This window comes from Saccopteryx bilineata, chromosome 7 (assembly GCF_036850765.1).
Source record: "Saccopteryx bilineata isolate mSacBil1 chromosome 7, mSacBil1_pri_phased_curated, whole genome shotgun sequence".
NCBI lineage: Eukaryota > Metazoa > Chordata > Mammalia > Chiroptera > Emballonuridae > Saccopteryx > Saccopteryx bilineata.
In genome coordinates this window covers 84,833,023-84,855,332 of record NC_089496.1, presented here as the reverse complement: position 1 = coordinate 84,855,332, position 22,310 = coordinate 84,833,023, and the positions used below count along the sequence as shown (strand labels likewise).

General features: G+C 43.3%; 1 protein-coding gene and 1 pseudogene across 3 annotated transcripts in view; both read left to right on the top strand.

The window, feature by feature from the left end:
• The first annotated feature begins 2,260 nt into the window (after positions 1-2,260).
• Positions 2,261-22,310, top strand: part of ARHGAP19 (Rho GTPase activating protein 19) — an 83,244-nt gene continuing 63,194 nt past the window's right edge. For 2 of the 3 annotated variants that reach the window (XM_066239040.1, XM_066239042.1), the window contains exon 1: positions 2,498-2,606. In XM_066239040.1, the coding sequence (XP_066095137.1) occupies positions 2,542-2,606 (65 nt within the window). In that variant the 5' untranslated portion in view covers positions 2,498-2,541. Of the gene's footprint in view, positions 2,341-2,497; positions 2,607-22,310 lie in introns of those variants that run through there. The other variant, XM_066239041.1, reaches the window with a different exon arrangement.
• On the top strand, positions 6,154-7,538 carry LOC136310917 (small nuclear ribonucleoprotein G-like; annotated as a pseudogene).

Here is a 22,310-nt window from a genome sequence, read left to right as displayed (position 1 = left end):
AGCTAGCAAGCCCCCCAAGAAGGAGCATTCCGGACATACCAGGACTTTTGCATCAGTATTCCTTTAGACTCTTCCAAACACTATATAATTTGCCCCTAGTCTGTAACCGGTGCTCTTCTCCCCTGGGGAAGTGCCCGGTAGGGTTCCTTTCTTCCTTTCAATAAAGCCTGTTATTCTGGTCTTTCGGACTCCCATGGATTCTAACACAAAGGAGAAGTAGCTATGAATGAATGCTTCTAGCTCCTTCACCCTACCCTGCCTTTCTATCCTCTCTCTAAAATCAATAAATAAACTCTTTAAAAGAAAAAATATAAAAATTTCATTGATACATTTTGGTTTCTTTTCATGTATTACCTCAATAAAAACAATTTCTTAAACATAAAACTAAATACAGTCTTATTTGATACTTTTATCAAATTTTAATAAGAATTCTCATTAATTGAAGTAATCTATTAGAACATGTGATTCAATTTTTGGTTTGGATAATATAGTCTGAATACTTGTTTGTTAATTTGTTCAAAAGATCATGGGGAAGTACAGCATATTACAATACTGTAATAACTATGGTACCATGTGGGTACCAGAATTATTGAAGGGACCACTTCATAAATTATATAATTGTCTAACCACTATGCTGTACACCTGAAACTAAAATAAAATAATATTCAATGCCAATTGCAACTGAAAAATTTTAAAAAGGCAAAAGAACACTCCAAATTTTTTTCAAAAGTTATCTATTGAAAGGCCATTATATGCCTGCCATAGGTCATGGTCAACAAAATAGCTCTAGTCTCTGCCCACTTGTGGCAGGAAGTCTAGTTGGGAACCTTCACATAAAATGAATAATCAGCCTGCCCTGTGGTGGCGCAGTGGATAAAACGTCGACCTGGAAATGCTGAGGTCGCCGGTTTGAAACCCTGGGCTTGCCTGGTCAAGGCACATATGGGAGTTGATGCTTCCAGCTCCTCCCCACCTTCTCTCTCTGTCTCTCTCTCCTCTCTCTCTCCCTCCCTTTCTCTCTCTCCTCTCTAAAATGAATTTAAAAAAATTAAAAAAAAAGAGTAATCATACAAACAACTATATAATTATGAATTGTGATAAGAGCTATGAAGGAAGAATACAGAATGCTATGTGAAAGTTTAGTAAAGGAACTGATTTATACAGTGGGGACCATGAAAAGCATCTGAATCAGCGACATTAAGCTGAGATCTGAATGACAATTAAGTGAAAATGGGGCCAGCCAGAACAAGCAACACATGCAAAACCTCTGAGGCGGGAAACTGTTGAGAAACTGAAACATATATGGGTAGAGTTTAGTAAAAGAGAAGTAGGGTGCTGGGAGAACCTAAGCTGAAAGGAAGTTAGAAGGAGCAATAGAAAAAACACCCCTAGAAAAACCCAGCATAGAAAAAGAATACAACAAAATAATAATAATGCTTTAAGTTTACAATGTTCTCATAACTGTTGCCTCGGTTAATTTTCACCAGAAACCGGCGAGGCAGGGAGGACAACCATAATTATGGTTATTTCTTCCACTGGAGGATTAAAGCTTAACCAGGGACAAAGTTATGCGGTTTTGGTTCCGTGATTCAGAGTAGAGAGGCACCCTCTTTGGGTTCTCTGGGGAGCCGGAAGGGAGCGGGTGGAACGAAGCGTGTGGCCATCTGAGGAAAGCAGGCTGTGAGCTATAATAGTAAGTACTTTTTGATGCCACTCTGTACCTACCCTTCTAGGTATCACTCACTGTTAAAGACAGAAAACGAAATCTTGCATTTGGAGAGACTTTTATTTTTTTTTTTAAATTAAACAAAAATAATTCATTGATTCGAGAGAGAGAGATTGAAAGAGAGATTCTTTTTGTGCCCCAACCGAGAATGGAACCGCAACCCGGCCAGAACTGGAGAGTGACTTTTAAATTAGACAGTTTTGTAATTCTGAGATTTACACATCAGGACAAAATTTGAGCGTAGGCTGCGAATATCTATCTGATTTGAACGAAAAAAATCGGTGGAGTCCGAAGGGTTAATCAAAACGAGAAACTACAACACCCAGGCGACGGGGGCTGGGTCTCCTCCCAGCCCAACCCCTCTGTTTTCCGCCAGGCAGGAGGTGACCAATGACAGTTAGCTATTTGAATAGACCAATAATAGGATGAAACTGATCTGGTTGAGAAGGGCGGCCAAGTCATCCAATCATATGGAAGAAGGGGGAACAGACCTTAGCCAATACAAAGGCATGGGGCGGGGTCTAGCGTGGGGGCGGTGAAAGAAGTTTGCTGACTAAGATGGCGACTGAGGCGCAGAGTGAAGGGGAGGTGCCAGCTCGGGAATCCTGTCCGAGGTGAGATGAGTTTTTGGTCCAGCTGCCTAGGAAACGTGGGCTGGTCATCCTGACGCCTTTCCTTTGGGTCATGGTGATCCAGCGGAGCCGGACTTTGTGCCTTCCTCCCACGATGTTTCGCACCCTGGCGCCTGCCGGTGCTGGGACGCGGTGGTCTGGCCCGGCGCTGGGCTTTAGTCGGGCCCCCGCTTGGCGCTCGTGATGCCCGTGATATTGGCTGCAAACCGACCAGTTGGTGGTGGCAGTGCTTCCTCCTTTGCACTGAGGTGCGTCTTGATGGTGAGGAAACTCAAAGCCAGAGCTGTTAAGCGATTTTCCCAACGTCACACAGCTTTGGAAGAGAACTGTCAGTCCCTTTTGCGCCGTTCCGAGTTAGTATATGATTAAGTCAGAGCAAGGGTTTGAGTGTCAGTTAGAAATGGGTTTGAGACCTTGGACAATTTTTAAAAAAGTATTTTATTGTGGTAAGAACACACTTAAGTCCTGGCCGGATGACTGGGTTGGCTGGGGCTTTGTTCTGAAGCGCAGAGGTTGCTGGTTCAGTCCCTGGTCAGGGCACATACAGGAACAGATCCATGTACCTGTCTCGCTCTCCTTTCCTCTCTTGCTAAAATCAATATGTAAAAACAAACAAACAAACAACCCCCCCACACACACACTTAAGAGATCAACCGACTTAGGAGATTTTTAAGTGTATAATATAGTATTGTTGACAGTAGGTACAGTGTAGTATAGCAAATCTCAAGAGCTAATTCATCTTGCTTAACTGAACTTCATGCCTGTTAGTAACTTTCCATTTTCCCCTCCTTCCAGCGGCTGGCAACTGCCATTCCCCTAGTTAATTCTATGCTTTGACTCTTTAGATACCTCATATAAGTAGTGTCATGCAGTATTTATCTTTCTCTAATTGGCTTATTTCACTTAGCATAAGGTCTTCAAGTTTTATCCATATTGTCACATATGCAGACTTTTCTTTCTTTTAAAAAGTTTTTCCTATTGATTTGAGAGAGCGAGAGGAAGAGAGAAGCATCAACTTGACTCACTTAGTTGCTCCATTTAGTTGGGCACTTATTGATTAGTTCTGCTAGTGCCCGGATGGGTCCAACCCATGACCTTTGGTGTACTGGGTGGATGCTTTATTCACTGGGCCGCCCAGCTGGGGCAGAATTTTCTTTTCTTTTTAAATTTTTATTTATTTATTTTGGTGAAGAGGGAGAGAGAGAGAGAGAGATGAGGGGAGGAGCAGGAAGCATCAACTCCCATATGTGCCTTGACCGAGCAAGGCCAGGGTTTTTTTTTTTTTTGTAGTTTTCTGAAGCTGGAAACGGGGAGAGACAGTCAGACAGACAGACTCCCACATGCGCCCGACCGGGATCCACCCGGCACGCCCACCAGGGGCTACGCTCTGCCCACCAGGGGCGATGCTCTGCCCCTCTGGGGCATCGCTCTGCCGAGACCAGAGCCACTCTAGCGCCTGGGGCAGAGGCCAAGGAGCCATCCCCAGGGCCCGGGCCATCTTTGCTCCAATGGAGTCTTGGCTGCGGGAGGGGAAGAGAGAGACAGAGAGGAAGGTGGGGGGGGTGGAGAAGCAAATGGGCGCTTCTCCTATGTGCCCTGGCCGGGAATCGGACCCGGGTCCCCCGCACGCCAGGCCGACGCTCTACCGCTGAGCCAACCAGCCAGGGCCAAGGCCAGGGTTTTGAACCGGGACCTCAGTATTCCAGGTTGACGCTTTATCCACTGCGCCACCACAGGTCAGGCAGAATTTTCTTCTTGTTCTTTTTTTTGAAAGAGAGACAGGAAGGGAGAGAGATGAGAAGCATCAAGTCATAATTGTGTCACTTTAGTTGTTCATTGATTGAGAATTTTGTTTATAAAAGCTGAGTAATATTCCATTCTAAGTACATCTGTCCATGGACATTTAGGTTGTTTCCACATCCTGGTTATTGTTAATTGTGCCTCATTGAACAGGGGAGTGCTAAGATGTCTTCCAGATCCTGGTTGGTTTTTTTTTCCTTTTTTTTTTTTTTTTTTTTTTTTTTGTATTTTTCTGAAGCTGCAAACGGGGAGAGACAGTCAGACAGACTCCCGCATGCGCCCCACCGGGATCCACCCGGCACACCCATGGGGGGCGCTCTGCCCACCAGGGGGCGATGTTCTGCCCCTCCGGGGCGTCGCTCTGTTGCGACCAGAGCCACTCTAGCACCTGAGGCAGAGGCCAAGGAGCCATCCCCAGCGCCCAGGCCATCTTTGCTCCAATGGAGCCTCGGCTGCGGGAGGGGAAGAGAGAGACAGAGAGGAAGGAGAGGGGGAGGGGTGCAGAAGCAGATGGGTGCTTTTCCTGTGTGCCCTGGCCGGGAATCGAACCCGGGACCCCTGCGCGCCAGGCCGATGCTCTACCACTGAGCCAACCGGCCAGGGCCCAGATCCTGATTCTAATACTTTTGGGTAAATACCCAGAAGTGGGATTGCTGGATCCTATGATAGTTCTATTTTCAGTTTTGTGTGTGTGTGTGCCTGTGTGTGTGTGTGTGTGTCTGTGTGTGTGACAGAGTCATAGAGAGGGACAGATAGACAGGAAGGGAGAGAGATGAGAAGCATCAATTCTTTGTTGCGGCTCCTTAGTTGTTCATTGATTACTTTCTCATATGTGCCTTAACCGCAGACCGAATGACCCCTTGCTTGAGCCAGCAATCTTGGGTCCAAGCTGGTAAGCCTTTTTGTTGTTGTTGTTGTTTTTGTTTGCTCAAGCCAGTTGAACCCGCACTCAAGCTGGTGACCTCAAGGTCTCGAATCTGGGTCCTCCGCATCCCAGTCCGACGCTCTATCCACTGCGCCACGGCCCCGTCAGGCCTTTTCTTCCTCTTTATTGATTTTAGAAAAAGCAAAAGAAAGCAAGAGAAAGGGGATTGGAGTGGAACGCTTTATTCACTGTGCCACCACAGGTCAGGCCTCATCATTTTTCATTGCCATCAACAGTGTACCAAAGTTCCAATTTCTCCACATCCTCACCAACACTTTTCTTTTTTAATAATCGTCATATTGACAGGTATGAAGTGATAACCAACTGTGATCAGGAACAAGGAAGGCATGGATGCCCAGCTCTGCCACTTCTATTCAGCACAGTACTGGATGGCTTAGCTAGAGTAATTAAGCAAGAAAAAAAAAAGGCATTTAAATTGGAAAGGAATAAGTAAAATTATCCCTGTGTGCAGATATGTTCTTATACATAGGAAATCCTAAAAACTTAACAAAAAACCTGTTAGAACTAATAAATTTAATAAAGTTGCAGGATGCAAATCAACATACAAAAATCAATTGCATTTCTACATAAAAACTGTGAATTATCTGAAAACAATCCCATTTACAGTGGCACCAAAAATAATAGATTACTTGGGTTAATTTTTAAACCTCTCTTATCTTCAGTTTCTTTTAAATTAAAAAAGTATATTTTAAAAGTATTTTACTTATTGATTTTAGAGAGAGAGAGAGAGAGAGAGAGAGAGGTGGGAAGGGGGAGGAGCAGGAAGAATCAACTTGTAGTTGCTTCTCTTATGTGCCTTGATTGGCCAAGCCTGGGTTTTGAACCTGTCGACTTCAGCATTCTAGGTCAACACTTGATCCTGTGCTCCACCATGGGTAAGGCTCAGCTTCAGTTTTTTTCATCTGTAATGGCAGTAATGAGATCTATTCCAGAAAATGTTGGGATTAAATTAGGCAATTCTTTTAAAGCTCTTACCTCTGAGCCTTGCAGGTACTCAGTATATTTCCTAGAACAACTAAGCAGATTAGAGGGATCTGCAATAGGAGATCATGACTTTATTTCTGCAGCGTGTTTTCTCCTAAGCAAGCACACCAAAATTTAGCATTTTTGAAAACAAATATCTAGCTAGTCTTGTTCCAGCCTTGAGACCTTAATGGTCTTTTTTTGTGTGTGTGATAGAGAGAGTGACAGAGAGAGGGGCAGATAGGAACAAACAGGAGGGGAAAGAGATGAAAAGCATCAATTCTTTGTTGCAGCACCTTAGTTGTTCATTGGTTGCTTTCTCATATGTTCTTTGACCTGGGGGCTACAGCAGACTGAGTGACCCCTTGCTCAAGCCAGCGACCTTGGGCTCAAGCTGGTGAGCCTTGCTTAAACCAAATGAGCCTGCACTCAAGCTGGCAACCTCGGGGTTTCAAACCTGGGTCCTCTGTGTCCCAGTCCGACTCTATGTCCACTGCCCCACTGCCTGGTCAGGCAGACCTTAATTGTCTTGATTATATATATATTAGAATTTAGTAGAGCAGTGGTTTTCAACCTTTTTCTTCTCATCGCACACATAAACTATTTTTTTTCACACACAAACTATTGCTAAAATTCTGCACACACCAAAAATATATATTTTTGCCAATCTCACAAAAAAAGGTATAATTTTGATTGATTTACATAAAATATAATAGTAATTACCTTTCTGTTTTGCTTCAAAGTGACTTTTAAAAAAATCAGACCACGAATTCTGTTTGGAGATGTCTTTGAGCTCGCTGATTAGATACTGGGAACAAAGCTCACCCTCCTGAATTAATAAAACCTTTTTTTTTTTTTAAACAACTTTTTTGAAAAAATATTTTATTTATTGATTTTTAGAGAGAGAGAGAGAGAGAGAGAAGGGGGAGGAGCAGGAAGCATCAACTCCCATATGTGCCTTGACCAGGCAAGCCCAGGGTTTCAAACCAGCGACCTCAGTGTTCCAGGTCGACGCTCTATCCCACTGCGCCACCACAGGTCAGGCAATAAAACCTTAAGGACAAGAAGTTATTGTTGAGCGTGGCGTGTGGTGGCACAGTGGATAGAGTATTGACCTGGGTGCTAGGTCACCGGTTCAAAACCCTGGGCTTGCCAGGTCAAGGCACAAACTACGAGCAGTCAATGATCAATTAAAGTGAAGCAACTATGAATTGGTCCTTCTCATTCCCCCCTCCATTAAAAAAAAAAAATCAATGAATAAAATCTTAGAAAAAATCAAAAGCAGAAGTTATCATTGAAATTAAATGGTGGCAGATGTGTCCAAGGATCATTGCAGGGATTTGATCCCTTTATGAATCTTGTGGTAGATGATTATGTAGAGATGGCAACTAGTGGGCAACAGAACAGTATTGGAATGGTAGTAATTTGAAGAAGTTGTATCATCATGTTAGAAGCCTTGGAATGCGTATAAAGAATGGCTGTGTTCATCAGAGAAATCAACTGCTTCCTTGTGTCCCCTTTCCACAGCACCTGTTTTACTACAATATAAAAATCGAGCCCTGGCTGGGTAGCTCAGTTGGTTAAAGCATCATCTCATCCGGTATGTTAAAGTTGCCAGTTTGGTCCCTAATCAAGGCACATACAGAAACGGATGTTTCTGTCTCTTTCTCTTACGTCCTCTCTCTCTAAATTAAAAAAAAATTGAATCATGTACATTCTCACATTGAGCTATGTTAAATAAACTTTTGTATTGGTCTTTTTTTTTTTTAAGCTTTTAGAGAGAGGCAGGGAGAGACAAAGAGACAGAAACATCGAGCTGTTCCTGTAGGTGCCCTGACTGGGGATTGAACCGGCAACCTCTGTGCTTTGGGACAGTGCTCCAACCAACTGAGCTATCTGGCTAGGGCTGTATTGGTCTTTAAAAAAAAATAAAAATAAAACAACAGAACATCAGATGCCAACCTGGCTGGGTGTTCAGTTGGTTGCAATGTCACCGAATACTCCAGGGTTGCAGGTTTGATCCTGGTCAGGGCACATACGAGAATCAAGCAATGAATGCATGGGTGGGTAAAACGAGTTGTTTTTCTCTTTCTCTCCTTTCTCTCTGAAATCAAATCTGTAAATAAAAAAGATTAAAAATAAATAAATAGCCTGACCAGGTGGTGGTTCAGTGGATAGAGCATCAGCTTACAATGCTGAGGACCAAATCTGAAACCTCAAGGTTGCCAGCTTGAGTGCAGGCTCACCAGCATGATGTGGGGTGGCCAGCTTGAGCGTGGGATCATAGACATGACCCCATGGTCACAGGCTTAAGCCCAAAGGTTGCTGCCTTGAGCCCAAAGGTTGCTGGCTTGAGCAAAGGGTTACTTGTTCTGCTAGAGCTCCCCGGTTAAGGCACATATGAGAAAGCAGTCAATGAACAACAACTAAGGTGCCACAACAAAGAATTGGTGCTTCTCATCTTTCTCGCTTCCTGTCTGTCCCCCATCCTCACTAAAATAAACAAATAAATAAAATAAATCAGGTGCCTATACTTGTATATAAGGATTTCAGGTACCAAGAATGAACTCATCAGATGCAACCTTATTATGCAATGTGACCAATAAGATGCAACTCTGTTATAGGCCTATATATTTATGCTTCAAGACAAGGCATTCACACTGGACAGTTATTGTTGTGTTGGCTGTTGCCATTTTTTTTTTTTTTTTTTCATTTTTCTGAAGCTGGAAACAGGGAGAGACAGTCAGACAGACTCCCGCATGCGCCCGACCGGGATCCACCCAGCACGCCCACCAGGGGCGGTGCTCTGCCCCCCAGGGGGCGATGCTCTGCCCATCCTGGGCGTCACCATATTGCGACCAGAGCCACTCTAGCGCCTGAGGCAGAGGCCACAGAGCCATGCCCAGCGCCCGGGCCATCTTTGCTCCAATGGAGCCTTGGCTGCGGGAGGGGAAGAGAGAGACAGAGAGGAAAGCGCGGCGGAGGGGTGGAGAAGCAAATGGGCGCTTCTCCTATGTGCCCTGGCCGGGAATCGAACCCGGGTCCTCCGCACGCTAGGTGTTGCCATTTTTATATTTGACAGTCTAAGGGAAAAAGAGGTCAGTGTCCCTGATCAAATAGTCAAGTACTGAATGTTTTAAAAATTCTTGCTAACCACCAGTTGAAAATTGCTGCAGTAGCGTGATCTTATTTACTGTATTTCCCCATGTATAAGATGTACCCTTTTCCGAAAAATTTGGGATCTAAAAACTGGGTGTATCTTATACAGTGGTTGTAGTTGTTTTTTTTTAACTTGCATTTCCCACTTTTTCATGCTTGTTTTTGAGCTCATTTTTTTTTTACATTCCCTTTTTTTTTAATTTATTCATTTTTAGAGAGGAGAGAAAGAGAGAGGAGAGAGAGAGACAGAGAGAGAAGGGGGAGAGGAGCAGGAAGCATCAACTCCCATATGTGCCTTGACCAGGCAAGCCCAGGGTTTCGAACCAGCGACCTCAGCATTTCCAGGTCGACGCTTTATCCACTGCGCCACCACCGGCCAGGGCTGAGCTCATTGTTGAAGACAGTAATTCATCATCAGACACAGATGAGGACAAGCTAATGGATGGGAGTTCTGACAGTGATGAGGAGTTGTATGAATTTGATGATGAATAAAACTTGAGTTCAGTAACTTTATGTAATATAGTAGTCTCTCGTCTATCGCAGGGGTTAGGTTCCAGAACCCCCCAATAGGCAAAAATTCGTGTAGTGACCTTATATTATTTTATTATTTATATATATTTTAAAGCTTTATTTCAATTTAATATTATTTTTTAATGTTTTAACTAATATTTTTTATATTTTTGTATTTTTCAATTTTTTAGGCTAGAAAATGCTTATTTTACCACAAAAATAATTAAAATAATAAATATATAAAAATACCTATATACAGCAAAATCTTGTGATAGAGTGCAAAATCCCATGATAGAGTGCAAAATCCGCAATATAAAATTAGATATATACAATTTAAAAATCCTCCATACAGCCTGACCAGGCGGTGGCGCAGTGGATAGAACATCGGACTGGGATGCTGAGGACCCAGGTTCGAGACCCTGAGTTCGCCAGCTTGAGCATGCGTTCATCTGGTTTGAGCAAAGCTTGGACCCAAGGTCGCTGGCTTGAGCAAGGGGTTACTCAGTCTGCTGAAGGCCCACGGTCAAGGCACATATGAGAAAGCAATCAATGAGCGACTAAGGTGTCACAACAAAAAATTGATGATTGATGCTTCTCATCTCTCTGTTCCTGTCTGTCTGTCCCTATCTATCCCTCTCTCTGTCTCAAAAAAAAAAAAAAAACCTCTACAGTGAGACTGCAAAAAGTGAACCATGATATGGTGAGGGACGACTGTACATTTTTTTCAAATTTTGGGCCCCCAAATTAAGGTGCATCTTATACATTGGAATGTCTTAAACATAGGGAAATATGATTCGTGTGTCAATGTGAATCACTAACTTTCTTAGTTTGATGTCTCTTGGTGCTCATGAGATTCTAAGTTTTGCAAACCTGGGTTTGCGAATGGGCACAGAGCTCCTCCCCTAGCTGAGATGTGTATGGTTGAATGTATTATTAAGAACTTTATAGGGACCCTGGCCAGTTAGCTTTGTTGGTTAAATAGAGCCTCATCTGGAAACAGGAAGGTTGCGTGTTTTATCCTTGGTCAGGGCCAATGAACACACTAAATGGAACAATAAGTGAATGCTTCCCTCTCTCTTTCTTTTTCCCCTTCCTCTCTCTGTCTAAAATCAATCAGTAAAAAATTAACTTAAATTTTATAGGGAAGAGTTTTCTACTTTTGGAGCTGCCTATAAATGGTTGACCATTTTTTGCCTGGAAACCATAGAGGGGCTCAGTAAATTTGATTAAATCATTCTTTTTTTTTTTTTAATTTTTTATTATTATTATTTTTTTTAATTTTTATTTTATATATTCATTTTAGAGAGGAGAGAGAGAGGGAGAGAGAGACAGAGACGGGGGGAGGAGCTGGAAGCATCAACTCCCGTATGTGCCTTGACCAGGCAAGCCCAGGGTTTCGAACTGGCGACCTTAGCATTTCCAGGTCGACGCTTTATCCACTGCGCCACCACAGGTCAGGCTGATTAAATCATTCTTTATGCTGCTGTAAGATCTTGAACTATGATGAAAATCTGTAGATAAAATACTATTCTGTAGCAGAAATAGTTTAAATTCTTTTTTTTTAAGTATTTTTTTATTTTTTACAGAGACAGAGAGTCAGAGAGAGGGATAGTCAGGGACAGACAGAGACAGACAGACAGGAATGGAGAGATGAGAAGCATCAATCATTAGTTTTTGGGGTTTTTTTGTATTTTTCTGAAGCTGGAAATGGGGAGAGACAGTCAGACAGACGCCCGCATGTGCCCAACCGGGATCCACCCGGCACGCCCACCAGGGAGCAATGCTCTGCCCACCAGGGGGCAATGATCTGCCCCTCCGGGGCGTCGCTCTGTTGCGACCAGAGCCACCCTAGCACCTGGGGCAGAGGCCAAGGAGCCATCCCCAGCGCCTGGGCCATCTTTGCTCCAATAGAGCCTCGGCAGCAGGAGGGGAAGAGAGAGACAGAGAGGAAGGAGAGGGGGAGGGGTGGAGAAGCAGGTGGGCGCTTCTCCTGTGTGCCCTGGCCGGCAATCGAACCTGGGACTTCTGCACGCCAGGCCGACGCTCTACCATTGAGCCAACCGGCCAGGGCCTCAATCATTAGTTTTTTGTTGCGTCATGCAACACCTTAGCTGTTCATTGATTGCTTTCTCATATGTGCCTTGACCGTGGGCCTTCAGCAGACCGAGTAACCCCTTGCTCAAGCCGGTAAGCTTTTGCTCCAACCAGACGAGCCTGCGCTCAAGTTGGAGAGCTCAGGGTCTTGAACCTGGGTCTTCCGCATTCCAGTCCAATGCTCTGCTATGCCACCGCCTGGTTAGGCTAGTTTGAATTCTTTTAAAGGATGTTGCCAATTGAATTTAAATTTTGGTGATAGTGTTAGTTTCATGATCAATAGGTATTCACAGAATCTTATCTGAACCTGAAGCTATTTTATCAATTCCATATTGTAAAAGACAAATTAGGTTTCTATTAGGCTTTTTGAGGGCAGAACACAGGTATATTTTTATTCATATTCCCAACTTAGTTTTGTTTAGTGGTCAGTAATGAATGAATAATACAGGAGTCTCAACATATGACGTTTCTAGTTTACGACGCTCACTCCCATGAAAACTTAAAGAAATTGAGACAAATGTTTAGGCTTATGCTGTTAGCATCATACTTACGGGCTATGTGGGTGAACTACTTTGGTTGTGTGTGGTGGAAGAATACGCAGCATTCTTTTTCTGTGGCTTTGTTTTTTTTTTTTTTAATTTTCTATTTTTTATTTTTTTATTTTTATTTTTTACAGACAGAGAGTGAGTCAAAGAGAGGGATAGACAAGGACAGACAGACAGGAACGGAGAGAGATGAGAAGCATCAATCATTAGTTTTTCATTGCGCGCTGCAACACCTTAGTTGTTTATTGATTGTTTTCTCATATGTGCCTTGACCGCGAGCCTTCAGCAGACCGAGTAGCCCCTTGTTGGAACCAGCGACCTTGAGTTCAAGCTGGTGGGCTTTTGCTCAAACCAGATGAGCCTGCGCTCAAGCTGGCGACCTCGGGGTCTCAAACCTGGGTCCTCTGCATCCCAGTCTGACGCTCTATCCACTGTGCTACTGCCTGGTCAGGCATGACTTTGTTGTGTTTTTATGTTGTAGATTATGGTTTTACAACTGTTAGGATAGGTAAGTGATTTAGGCTAGCGTGTTTCGGCTTACATCAAAATTTGGATTACAGAACTGTGTCGTAACCCAAGGACCCCTTTAGTCTTAATCATTTCTAAGATATACAATATTACTTTATGGTGATAAATTCCATACGAATTCTTATTTGCCATTCAGATAGTAATCTTCCTAATGTTCTGTTGATGGTATGACCCCTTGTATTCCATAAAAATGAGGAGTGTGCTGAAATCAATTGAGCCATGGCTACAGGAGGGAGGCAGGGCGGGGTGGAGAAACAGATGGTCGCTTCTCTTGTGTGCCCTGATCAAGAATTGAACCCAGCACATTCACATGCTGAGCAGATGCTCTGCTACTGAGCCAACCAGCCAGGGCTGCAAAACCTTCTTATGGACACATATTTTCATTTTTCATGCGTGAATCCCTGAAAATGGAACTGTCAACTGAAGACACCTGGTCAATCCTGGTGAATATTCACGTACATTTGGAAAGCATGTGTATCCGACAGTTGTTGAGTACATCTGTGATCCATAAACATCAACTCTACATTGATTGAAAAGTCCCACCAAGAAACATCACGATGCTCTCGTAAAGGCACAGCAGAGTGGTCACCTTCTGTCTCTCTCTTCTTTGTCATTACCAAGGCTGTACTCATAGTCCAAGGCCACTTGGGGCAGGGCATGACCTGGGAGACAAGAGCTGAGAAAATTCCATCACCTGGATGCCGAGAGCTTTGAGCCTGACCTGTGGCGGCACGGTGGATAAAGTGTCGACCTGGAACATTGAGGTCACCAGTTTGAAACCCTGCGCTTGCCTGGTCAAGGCACATATGGGAATTGATGCTTCCTGCTCCTCCCCCCTTCTCTCTCTTTCTCTCTTTCTCTCTCTCTTACCTTTCTTTATAGAAATGAATAAATAAAATTTTAAAAAAATAAAAAAAAAATGAGGAAAGACTTGTCTGACTTTTGCAGATAATACATATTTGCTTGTTTTTTATTAAAATATAGATGACATACAACTTTATATTAGTTTTAGGTATACAACATAGTGATTTGACATTTATATTCCTTACCATGTGATCACCATAATCAGTTTAGTAACCATCTGTTCCCAAACAAGTTATTATAATAAATTGACTATTATGACATTGACTAATCTGTACATTCATATTTTCATGTTGAATGGCGAGTATATGATCATTGTCACACACACACACAAAAATAAAAAAAAAAAGAATTAAGAAAAATTGCTCTGTCTATAAAGATTTCCAGGTTATATTTTGACCCGTTGAGGATGACTCTTGTCAGAGTGATGTTCTTTCTAAACTTTAACTCACTTCGTTTATTATACCTTCAAGTTACTCTTACGTGGATTATACTAAAAGGGAATCTATAGGCCTGAGGCCTGACCTGTGGTGGCGCAGTGGATAAAGCGTCGACCTGGAACACTGAGGTCCCTGGTTTGAAACCCTGGCCTTGCCTGATCAAAGCACATATGGGAGTTGATGCTTCCTGCTCCTCCTCCACTTTTCTCTGTTTCTCTCTCTAAAAATAAATAAATAAAAAATAATCTAAAAAAGAAAAAAGGCAGTCTACAAATAGAAGCTGTCCACTCTACCAATAGTAGTATAAAAATAATGAGACTCTTAAGGATCAAAAAGAGAAAAAGCTAAAGTAGGAAATGAAATGTAGCCATCTTCCCACATAATTGGCAGTAAGGAAATACAGCTCACTGCTTTTTGAATCTAAAAGAGACATAAAAACAAAGTGCTAACTATTATTAGATGAAGAGGGGAAATTGATAAAAGAGTCACAGGCTTTTTAACCTCAATATTCACTGGAAAGAAACCCTACTGTGAACCAGAAAAAGCAAGCTGGAACATGCTGTATTTCCCCATGTATAAGATGCACCTTTTTTTGGAAAAATTTGGGGTCTAAAAACTGGGTGCGTCTTATACAGTGGTTGTAGATTTTTTTAACTTGTATTTCCTGCTTTTTTGTGCTTGTTTTTTTGCTCATCGTTGAAGACGGTGATTCGTCATCAAGACACAGATGAGAACAAGCTAATGGATGGGAGTTCTGACAGTGATGAGGAGTTGTATGAATTTTATGATGAATAAAACTTGAGTTCATTAACTTTATGTAATACTTTTTTTCCCCCAAATTTCGGGCCCCAAACTTAAGGTACGTTTTACACAGGGAGAAACACGCTATGGGGTGGAGGGAGGCAAGGAAAACTGGTAATGGTAGCACTTGTGAGAAGTTGTGACAGTATGTCAGTGGTGTTCCATTTGAGGCCCATGCCTGCTCCCGAAGCTAGGAACAGCAGGAAGCTTAGGTGTAAACTGCAGGAGTCTTGCATCCTGTTTGGAAAGGATTTTGAAGGATAAGGAAGTACCTGGAGATAGGGAAAGGTTCCTGCATTTGCTAATTTAATTTACATATGCCTTAGAAGAGGGTTCCCCAAACTTTTTTCACAGGGGGCCAGTTCACTGTGTCTCAGACTGTTGGAGGGCTGGACTATAAAAAAAACTATGAACAAATCCCTATGCACACTGCACATATCTTATTTTAAAGTAAAAAGACAAAACTGAAATAAATACAATATTTAAAATAAAGAACAAGTAAATTTAAATCAACAAACTGATCAGTATTTCAATGGGAACTATGCTCCTCTCACTGACCACCAATGAAAGAGGTGCCCCTTCCAGAAGTGCAGTGGGGGCTGGATAAATGGCCTCAGGGGGCCATAAGCGGCCCGCGGGCCGTAGTTTGGGGACCCCTGCCTTAGAATATGGAATATTTGTGACTAAACACATGACTTCTTAAAGGTTTTTTTTTTTAAAAAAAAGATTTTATTTGCTGATTTTTTAGAGAAAGGAGAGAAAGATACATAGATAGAGAGGTGAGAGGGAGGAATGGGAAGCATCTACTCATAGTACAGTAGTTGCATCTTGTATGGGTTTTGAACTGGTGACCCCTGTGTTCCAGGTCAACGTTTTATCCACTGCACCACCACAGGTCAGGCTTGAAGACTTTTTCATTATCTTGTTCTTGCTTTAATAAGACAGTAATGTGGCCCTTCAAGAAAAGTGACAGATGGGACTTTTATTTATTAGAGGAAGGCCTGTCTGTTCTCACAGGAAAAAGTTAAATGGGATAATATAGTTTAAATATCTTGTATTTGTGCTGTCAAATTCTTTCTGGAGGGGAATGAAGAGTAGATATTTCAGGAGTCTTTCTTGAATATGAATCTTTTTATTTTACATTTGTATCAAATATCTGGCTTAGAGAGTTTGATCATTCTATTTGTAGATAAGGCCAGTCATGGTGGAAAGGGGGTGGGGGAGAACAAATAGAATTATAAAAGCGATCTGCATAAACTGGTCAATGCTTCACCTTCCTTTGCCTCTAACCCGGGGTAGTCAACCTTTTTATACCTACCGCCCACTTTTGTATCTCTGTTAGTAGTAAAATTTTCTAACCGCCCACCGGTTCCACAGTAATGCTGACTTATAAAGTAGAGAAGTAACTTTACTTTATAAAATTTATAAAGCAGAGTTACAGCCAGTTAAAGCATATAATAGTAATTACTTACCAAGTACTTTATGTTGGATTTTCGCTAAGTTTGGCAGAATAAATCTTTATAAAACAACTTACTATAGTTAAATCTATCTTTTTATTTATACTTTGGTTGCTCCGCTACTGCCCACCATGAAAGCTGGCACGCCCACTCGTGGGCAGTAGGGACCAGGTTGACTACCACTGCTCTAACCTTTGGTTGTAGAGCTTGTGAGATAAAAAAGTGTTAAAGGAGGTTTCTGGTTAGATGTGAGGAAGGTTGTCAGAGTGTAGCAATCTTTTTTTTTTTTTTTAATTGCAAGTTTAGAACTATTGTATCTGTTAGATGGGTTTGGGAAAACTGACTCCATTTGAGCTCACAAGAAGCCAAGTGATATATGCTAATTTGGTAATTTGCATGAAGATTATACCAGCTATTTATGTCAGTTTGCTAGCACATTTTATCCTTGAGAGAGACACAGCACACTTGATTAGATCATCATTTCACATCACACTTGATTCGATTATTGCTTTTTTTTTTTGATGGTGCTTAGCAGCACTTTCTTCCTGAAGATACCTTCTGGTTACTTTGAGTGAACTCTCTTACTATGCTTTTATTAGCCATCTTTTATGATGGTTTGTTTCTAGAAATTCTATCTATTTTGTGCTGATGTTTTGCTAGTTTTACCTGATATATCTATCAGCCAGGGTTCAATGAGGACACAGAAACTATACAGTAATTTGAATAAAGAATGTTTAATATAAAGAGTTATCAACTCTTAACGGGATTAGAGTAACAAGAGATTGGCTACTAAGAAGTAAAGAGATCTCTAAAGAATATACAAATCGGCCCTGGCCGGTTGGCTCAGTGGTAGAGCGTCGGCCTGGCGTGCGGGGGACCTGGGTTCGATTCCCGGCCAGGGCACATAGGAGAAGCGCCCATTTGCTTCTCCACACCCCCCCCCCCTCCTTCCTCTCTATCTCTCTCTTCCCCTCCCGCAGCCAAGGCTCCATTGGAGCAAGGATGGCCCGGGCGCTGGGGATGGCTCCTTGGCCTCTGCCCCAGGCGCTGGAGTGGCTCTGGTCGCAGCTGAGTGACGCCCGGGGGGGGGGGGGGGGGGGGGGGGGGCGGAGCATCGCCCCCTGGTGGGCAGAGCGTCACCCCCTGGTGGGCGTGCCGGGTGGATCCCGGTCGGGCGCATGCGGGAGTCTGTCTGACTGTCTCTCCCCGTTTCCAGCTTCAGAAAAAAAAGAAAAAAGAAAAAAAAAAAAAAGAATATACAAATCTATATTGGAATCAGCTGTACAATGTGTATGTATGTCAGATCATCACATTATGGACTTTCAATACCTTACAATTTTGTAAATTATACTTGAATAAACTGGGCTGAAAAGAATCAGCTATAATTCTTAAGACTGAGATAGAATGTACAAGGAAGAGGTCCACTAGGGCAGAGATCTAGAGCGTACCGGAGAAGGCATGGCCATGGCTCCCTGTGGCAGAGAAGTGGCTGTGGTAGAACTTGTTGACAGTTCACCTTATGACCTGACCAGGTGGTTGCACAGTGGATAGAACGTTGACCTGGGATGCTGAGGATCCAAGTTCAAAACCCCAAGGGTGCTGTCTTGAGCACGGACTCATCCAGCTTAAGCACAGGTTCACCAGCTTGAGTGCAGGTCGCCAGCTTGAGCGTGGGGTTGCCAGCTTGAGCGTGGGATCACCAGCTTGAGCATGGCATCATAGACATGACCCCATGGTTGCTGGTGTGAGCCCAAAGGTTACTGGCTTGAAGCCCAAGCTTGCTGGCTTGAGCAAGAGGTCACTGCTTGGCTGGAGCCCCCTGGTCAAGGCATGTATGAGAAAGTGATCAATGAACAATTAAGGTGCTGCAACTACGAGCTGATACTTCTCATCTCTCTCCTTTCTGTCTGACCCTGTCTGTCTGTCTCTCTAAAAAGAAAAAAAAAAAAGAGAAATTCACCTTGCTGCTTCGTAGGTGCTGCCGACCTGTATACTGCAGGAGTCTGTCTGGAGAAGCTGCCCGTGCTGCCGTTTGGGTGCCGGCGAAGCTGTTCACACAGTAGGAGCTTGCCTAGAGGAGCACCCTGGACCCAGATGGCAAAGGCTTCCTCCTGCAGTGTCTCTCCAGTGGCCTTTATTAATAAGACTTAACATTGTGCCAGCTGGGAAAGGAAATCTATTTAAAGGCTCTGGCTCTATTTTTGCAGAGTAGGCAATGACGGCTGAGAGGCAGTAAATTGATAACTGGTGCATGTGGAAAATCATTTTATCTCCAAGTTCCATTTCCCTTTCTGCAGCACTTCCTACATTAATTATAGAAAAATATGAAGTGTATAGAATCTGAATGAATGAGGAGGGACAGAAAGAAATCAGAGAGGACAAGAAAGTAATTGGCAGTTAAATTTGTATTGAGATACTTATTTGCATGTTAACTTGTAAAAGCCTATACTGTTTGCATCAACTACTCCCTACACTGGCCCCAACTAATGTAGCCACCACAATTAACAATTTTTCCCACATACAACCCATTCCCTGGAAGCTATCTGGGAGCCACGTCTTTTTTTTTTTTTTTTTTTTTTGTATTTTTCTGAAGCCGGAAACGGGGAGAGACAGACAGACTCCTGCATGCGCCCGACCGGGATCCACCCGGCACGCCCACTAGGGGCGAAGCTCTGCCCACCAGGGGGCGATGCTCTGCCCCTCCGGGGCGTCGCTCTGCTGTGACCAGAGCCACTCTGGTGCCTGGGGCAGAGGCCAAGGAGCCATCCCCAGCGCCCGGGCCATCTTTGCTCCAATGGAGCCTCGCTGCGGGAGGGGAAGAGAGAGACAGAGAGGAAGGGGGGGGGTGGAGAAGCAAATGGGCACTTCTCATATGTGCCCTGGCCAGGAATCGAAGCCGGGTCCCCCGCACGCCAGGCCGACGCTCTACCACTGACCCAACCGGCCAGGGCGGAGCCACGTCTTTGAGCACTAGCTTACCTATGACTCTGGGGTTGGCGTCATTTCCTCAACTAATAAACCCTTACTTTCTTGGCTGAAAAAAAAGGTTTCTGTATTCCAAATGGCGTGACAGTTTCCTGGAACATTGAACCTGAAGCAATACTGTTAAATTATATTTAACTTAACAACTATTGTTTATATTTTATTTTATTTTTCGAGGCATGCTGATGTTTAAGATATATAGTCTTACCTTATTGATCCCTGTAGTTTCAAACTTGCAACGATCCCGGGTAGTACGTTGTTGAGCGGTGCTTTTCCACGACTATAATGGTGTGTGGCTTTGAGCGGGCTCCTCTGACATTTCACAGTTTCCTGTGGTGATTTTTTTTAAGCTGGGTTATGTATTTATATGAAGTTTTAGAAATTTGTATTTGTAATGATCTTGAAATATATATTACTGGTATATATGGAATTTTAAAAACTTACTGCATTTCAGCCTATTAATTTGGGTATTTATTGCACATGAAGTTTTTGAACAAGGGTAGTTTTAAAATTAAAAAAAATTTTTTTTGGCCCTGGCCGGTTGGCTCAGTGGTAGAGTGTCAGCCTGGCGTGCAGAAGTCCCGGGTTTGATTCCCGGCCAAGGCACACAGGAGAAGCGCCCATCTGCTTCTCCACCCCTCCCCCTCTCCTTCCTCTCTGTCTCTCTCTTCCCCTCCCGCAGCCAAGGCTCCACTGGAGCAAAGTTTGCCCGGGCGCTGAGGATGGCTCTGTGGCCTCTGCCTCAGGCGCTAGAATGGCTCTGATTGTGGCAGAGCGACGCCCCAAGATGGGCAGAGCATTGCCCCCTGGTGGGCATGCCGGGTGGATCCCGGTCAGGCGCATGCAGGAGTCTGTCTGACTGCCTCCCCGTTTCCAGCTTTGGAAAAATACCAAAAAAAAATAAATTTTTTTTTTGAGGTTTAGTGAGAGGAGGGAGAGAGACAGAAACATTGATCTGTTCCCATATGCCCCTGACTGGGCGTCGAACCCGCCACCTCTGCATATTGGGATGATGCTCTAACTAACTGAGCTATCTAGCCAGGGCTGAATAAGCGTAGTTTTTTTTTTTTTTTTTACAGAGGCAGAGATAGACAGGGACAGACAGACAGGAACAGAGAGAGATGAGAAGCATCAATCATCAGTTTCTCGTTGCGCGTTGTGACTTCTTAGTTGTTCATTGATTGCTTTCTCACACGTGCCCTGACCGCGGGCCTTCAGCAGACCGAGTAACCCCCTGCTGGAGCCAGCGACCTTGGGTCCAAGCTGGCGAGCTCTTTGCTTAAGCCAGATGAGCCTGCGCGCGACCTCTGGGGTCTCGAACCTGGGTACTTCCGCATCCCAGTCCGACGCTCTATCCACTGCGCCACCGCCTGGTCAGGCTAAGCGTAGTTTTTAATTATAATTATCAGTTAGATACTCTTTTATCTTTCATATAGATTTAATAACAGCATCAGTTATTTAGCATAAAAAGATTTTATTTATTGATTTTACAGAGAGCAGAGGGGAAGTGAGAAGTATCAAATCATAGTTGCTTCACTTATAGTTGTTCATTGCTTGCTTGTCATACATGCCTTGACTGGGGAAGCCCTGGACTTCAAACTGGCAATCTCAGCATTCCAAGTCAACATTTTATCCACTGTGCTACTACAGGTCAGGCTAAAATTTTTTAGAAGAATTTTTGAATAATGTAAATGGTGAAAATAGCTGAAATGAGTTGAGATGAAGAACCAAAGGATGCTTGCTGTGTATGCTGTGATTGGTGCATTTGAACAAAGGTTCGCATTTGTGCGAAAAACCAAGACTGGTTTATGAAAAACTAAGAAGCATTTGAATAATGGTGTGGAAAGGAGAAGCACAAGAGATAAAACAAATTAAAAAAAGAAAGATAGGGAAGAGAGGTGACTTTTAAGTAGAGCAGCCAGCTACAGCCACAGGGTCAGGCTTTGCAGGCAGTGGTGATTGTGAGCACAGTAAGAAGTGAGACCATCTCAGGAAGGCGGCAGGGAGGCAGAAGACCCACGATGGCTACTCTGTCCTCCGAAGGTGAAGATAGGAAAAGGAGGGCTCAGATTCCTACTAGAGGCATTTTTATATATTTCCTTTTGCTAGGATTCTTTCAGTTATATGTGACAGACTTAAGCTACCTTAGTAAAGAGGTGCTATTGATTGGCTCAAGAAATTGAGAAGTTTAGGAGAGAGATCAAGCACAACTTAATCTGTATTGATAACCTCAAATCTCAGTGTCACTAGGTTACTTTGGAGTTGCTTCATAAGAAGTAGGTTCTTCACAAAAAGGTGGCAGTTATGGACCACCAACAGCTTCAGTTGTATATTCTACCAGTTGAGCTATCTTAATGTCTAGCACGAGTTTAAGAATTGAGTCCTTTTGTCCTGGTTCCGCTTGTGGGCCTTTGCCTGAGTCAATGAAGAGGATAGAATGTTTTGATTAGTTATACCCGAGTCATATGCTCACACTGGGTATCAATTTACCAAACCACATAGAATGAAAGATGGAGAGGTTAATGCTCAGAGGAAAATAGGGATGCCGTTATCAGAGGAAGGGGGAAATAGATGTTGGGTAGCACAAACAACAGATGTCCTCTGTCTCTGTAACTCTCTTTCGCACTTCCTTTTGTTTAAGGTTATGTCTTGGAAAGGGCTTTCCCCTAATACATAGAGAAAGCATTTTATGTTTCTTAAAAAAACAAGCCCTAGCCTGGTAGCTCAGTTGGTTAGAGTGTCGTCCTCATATGCCAAGGTTGCGGAGTGGATCCTGGGTCAGGGAACATATGAGTCAACCAGTGAATACATAAATAGGAGAAACAACAAATCGATGTCTCTCTCTCCTCTCCTCTTGAAAATCAAT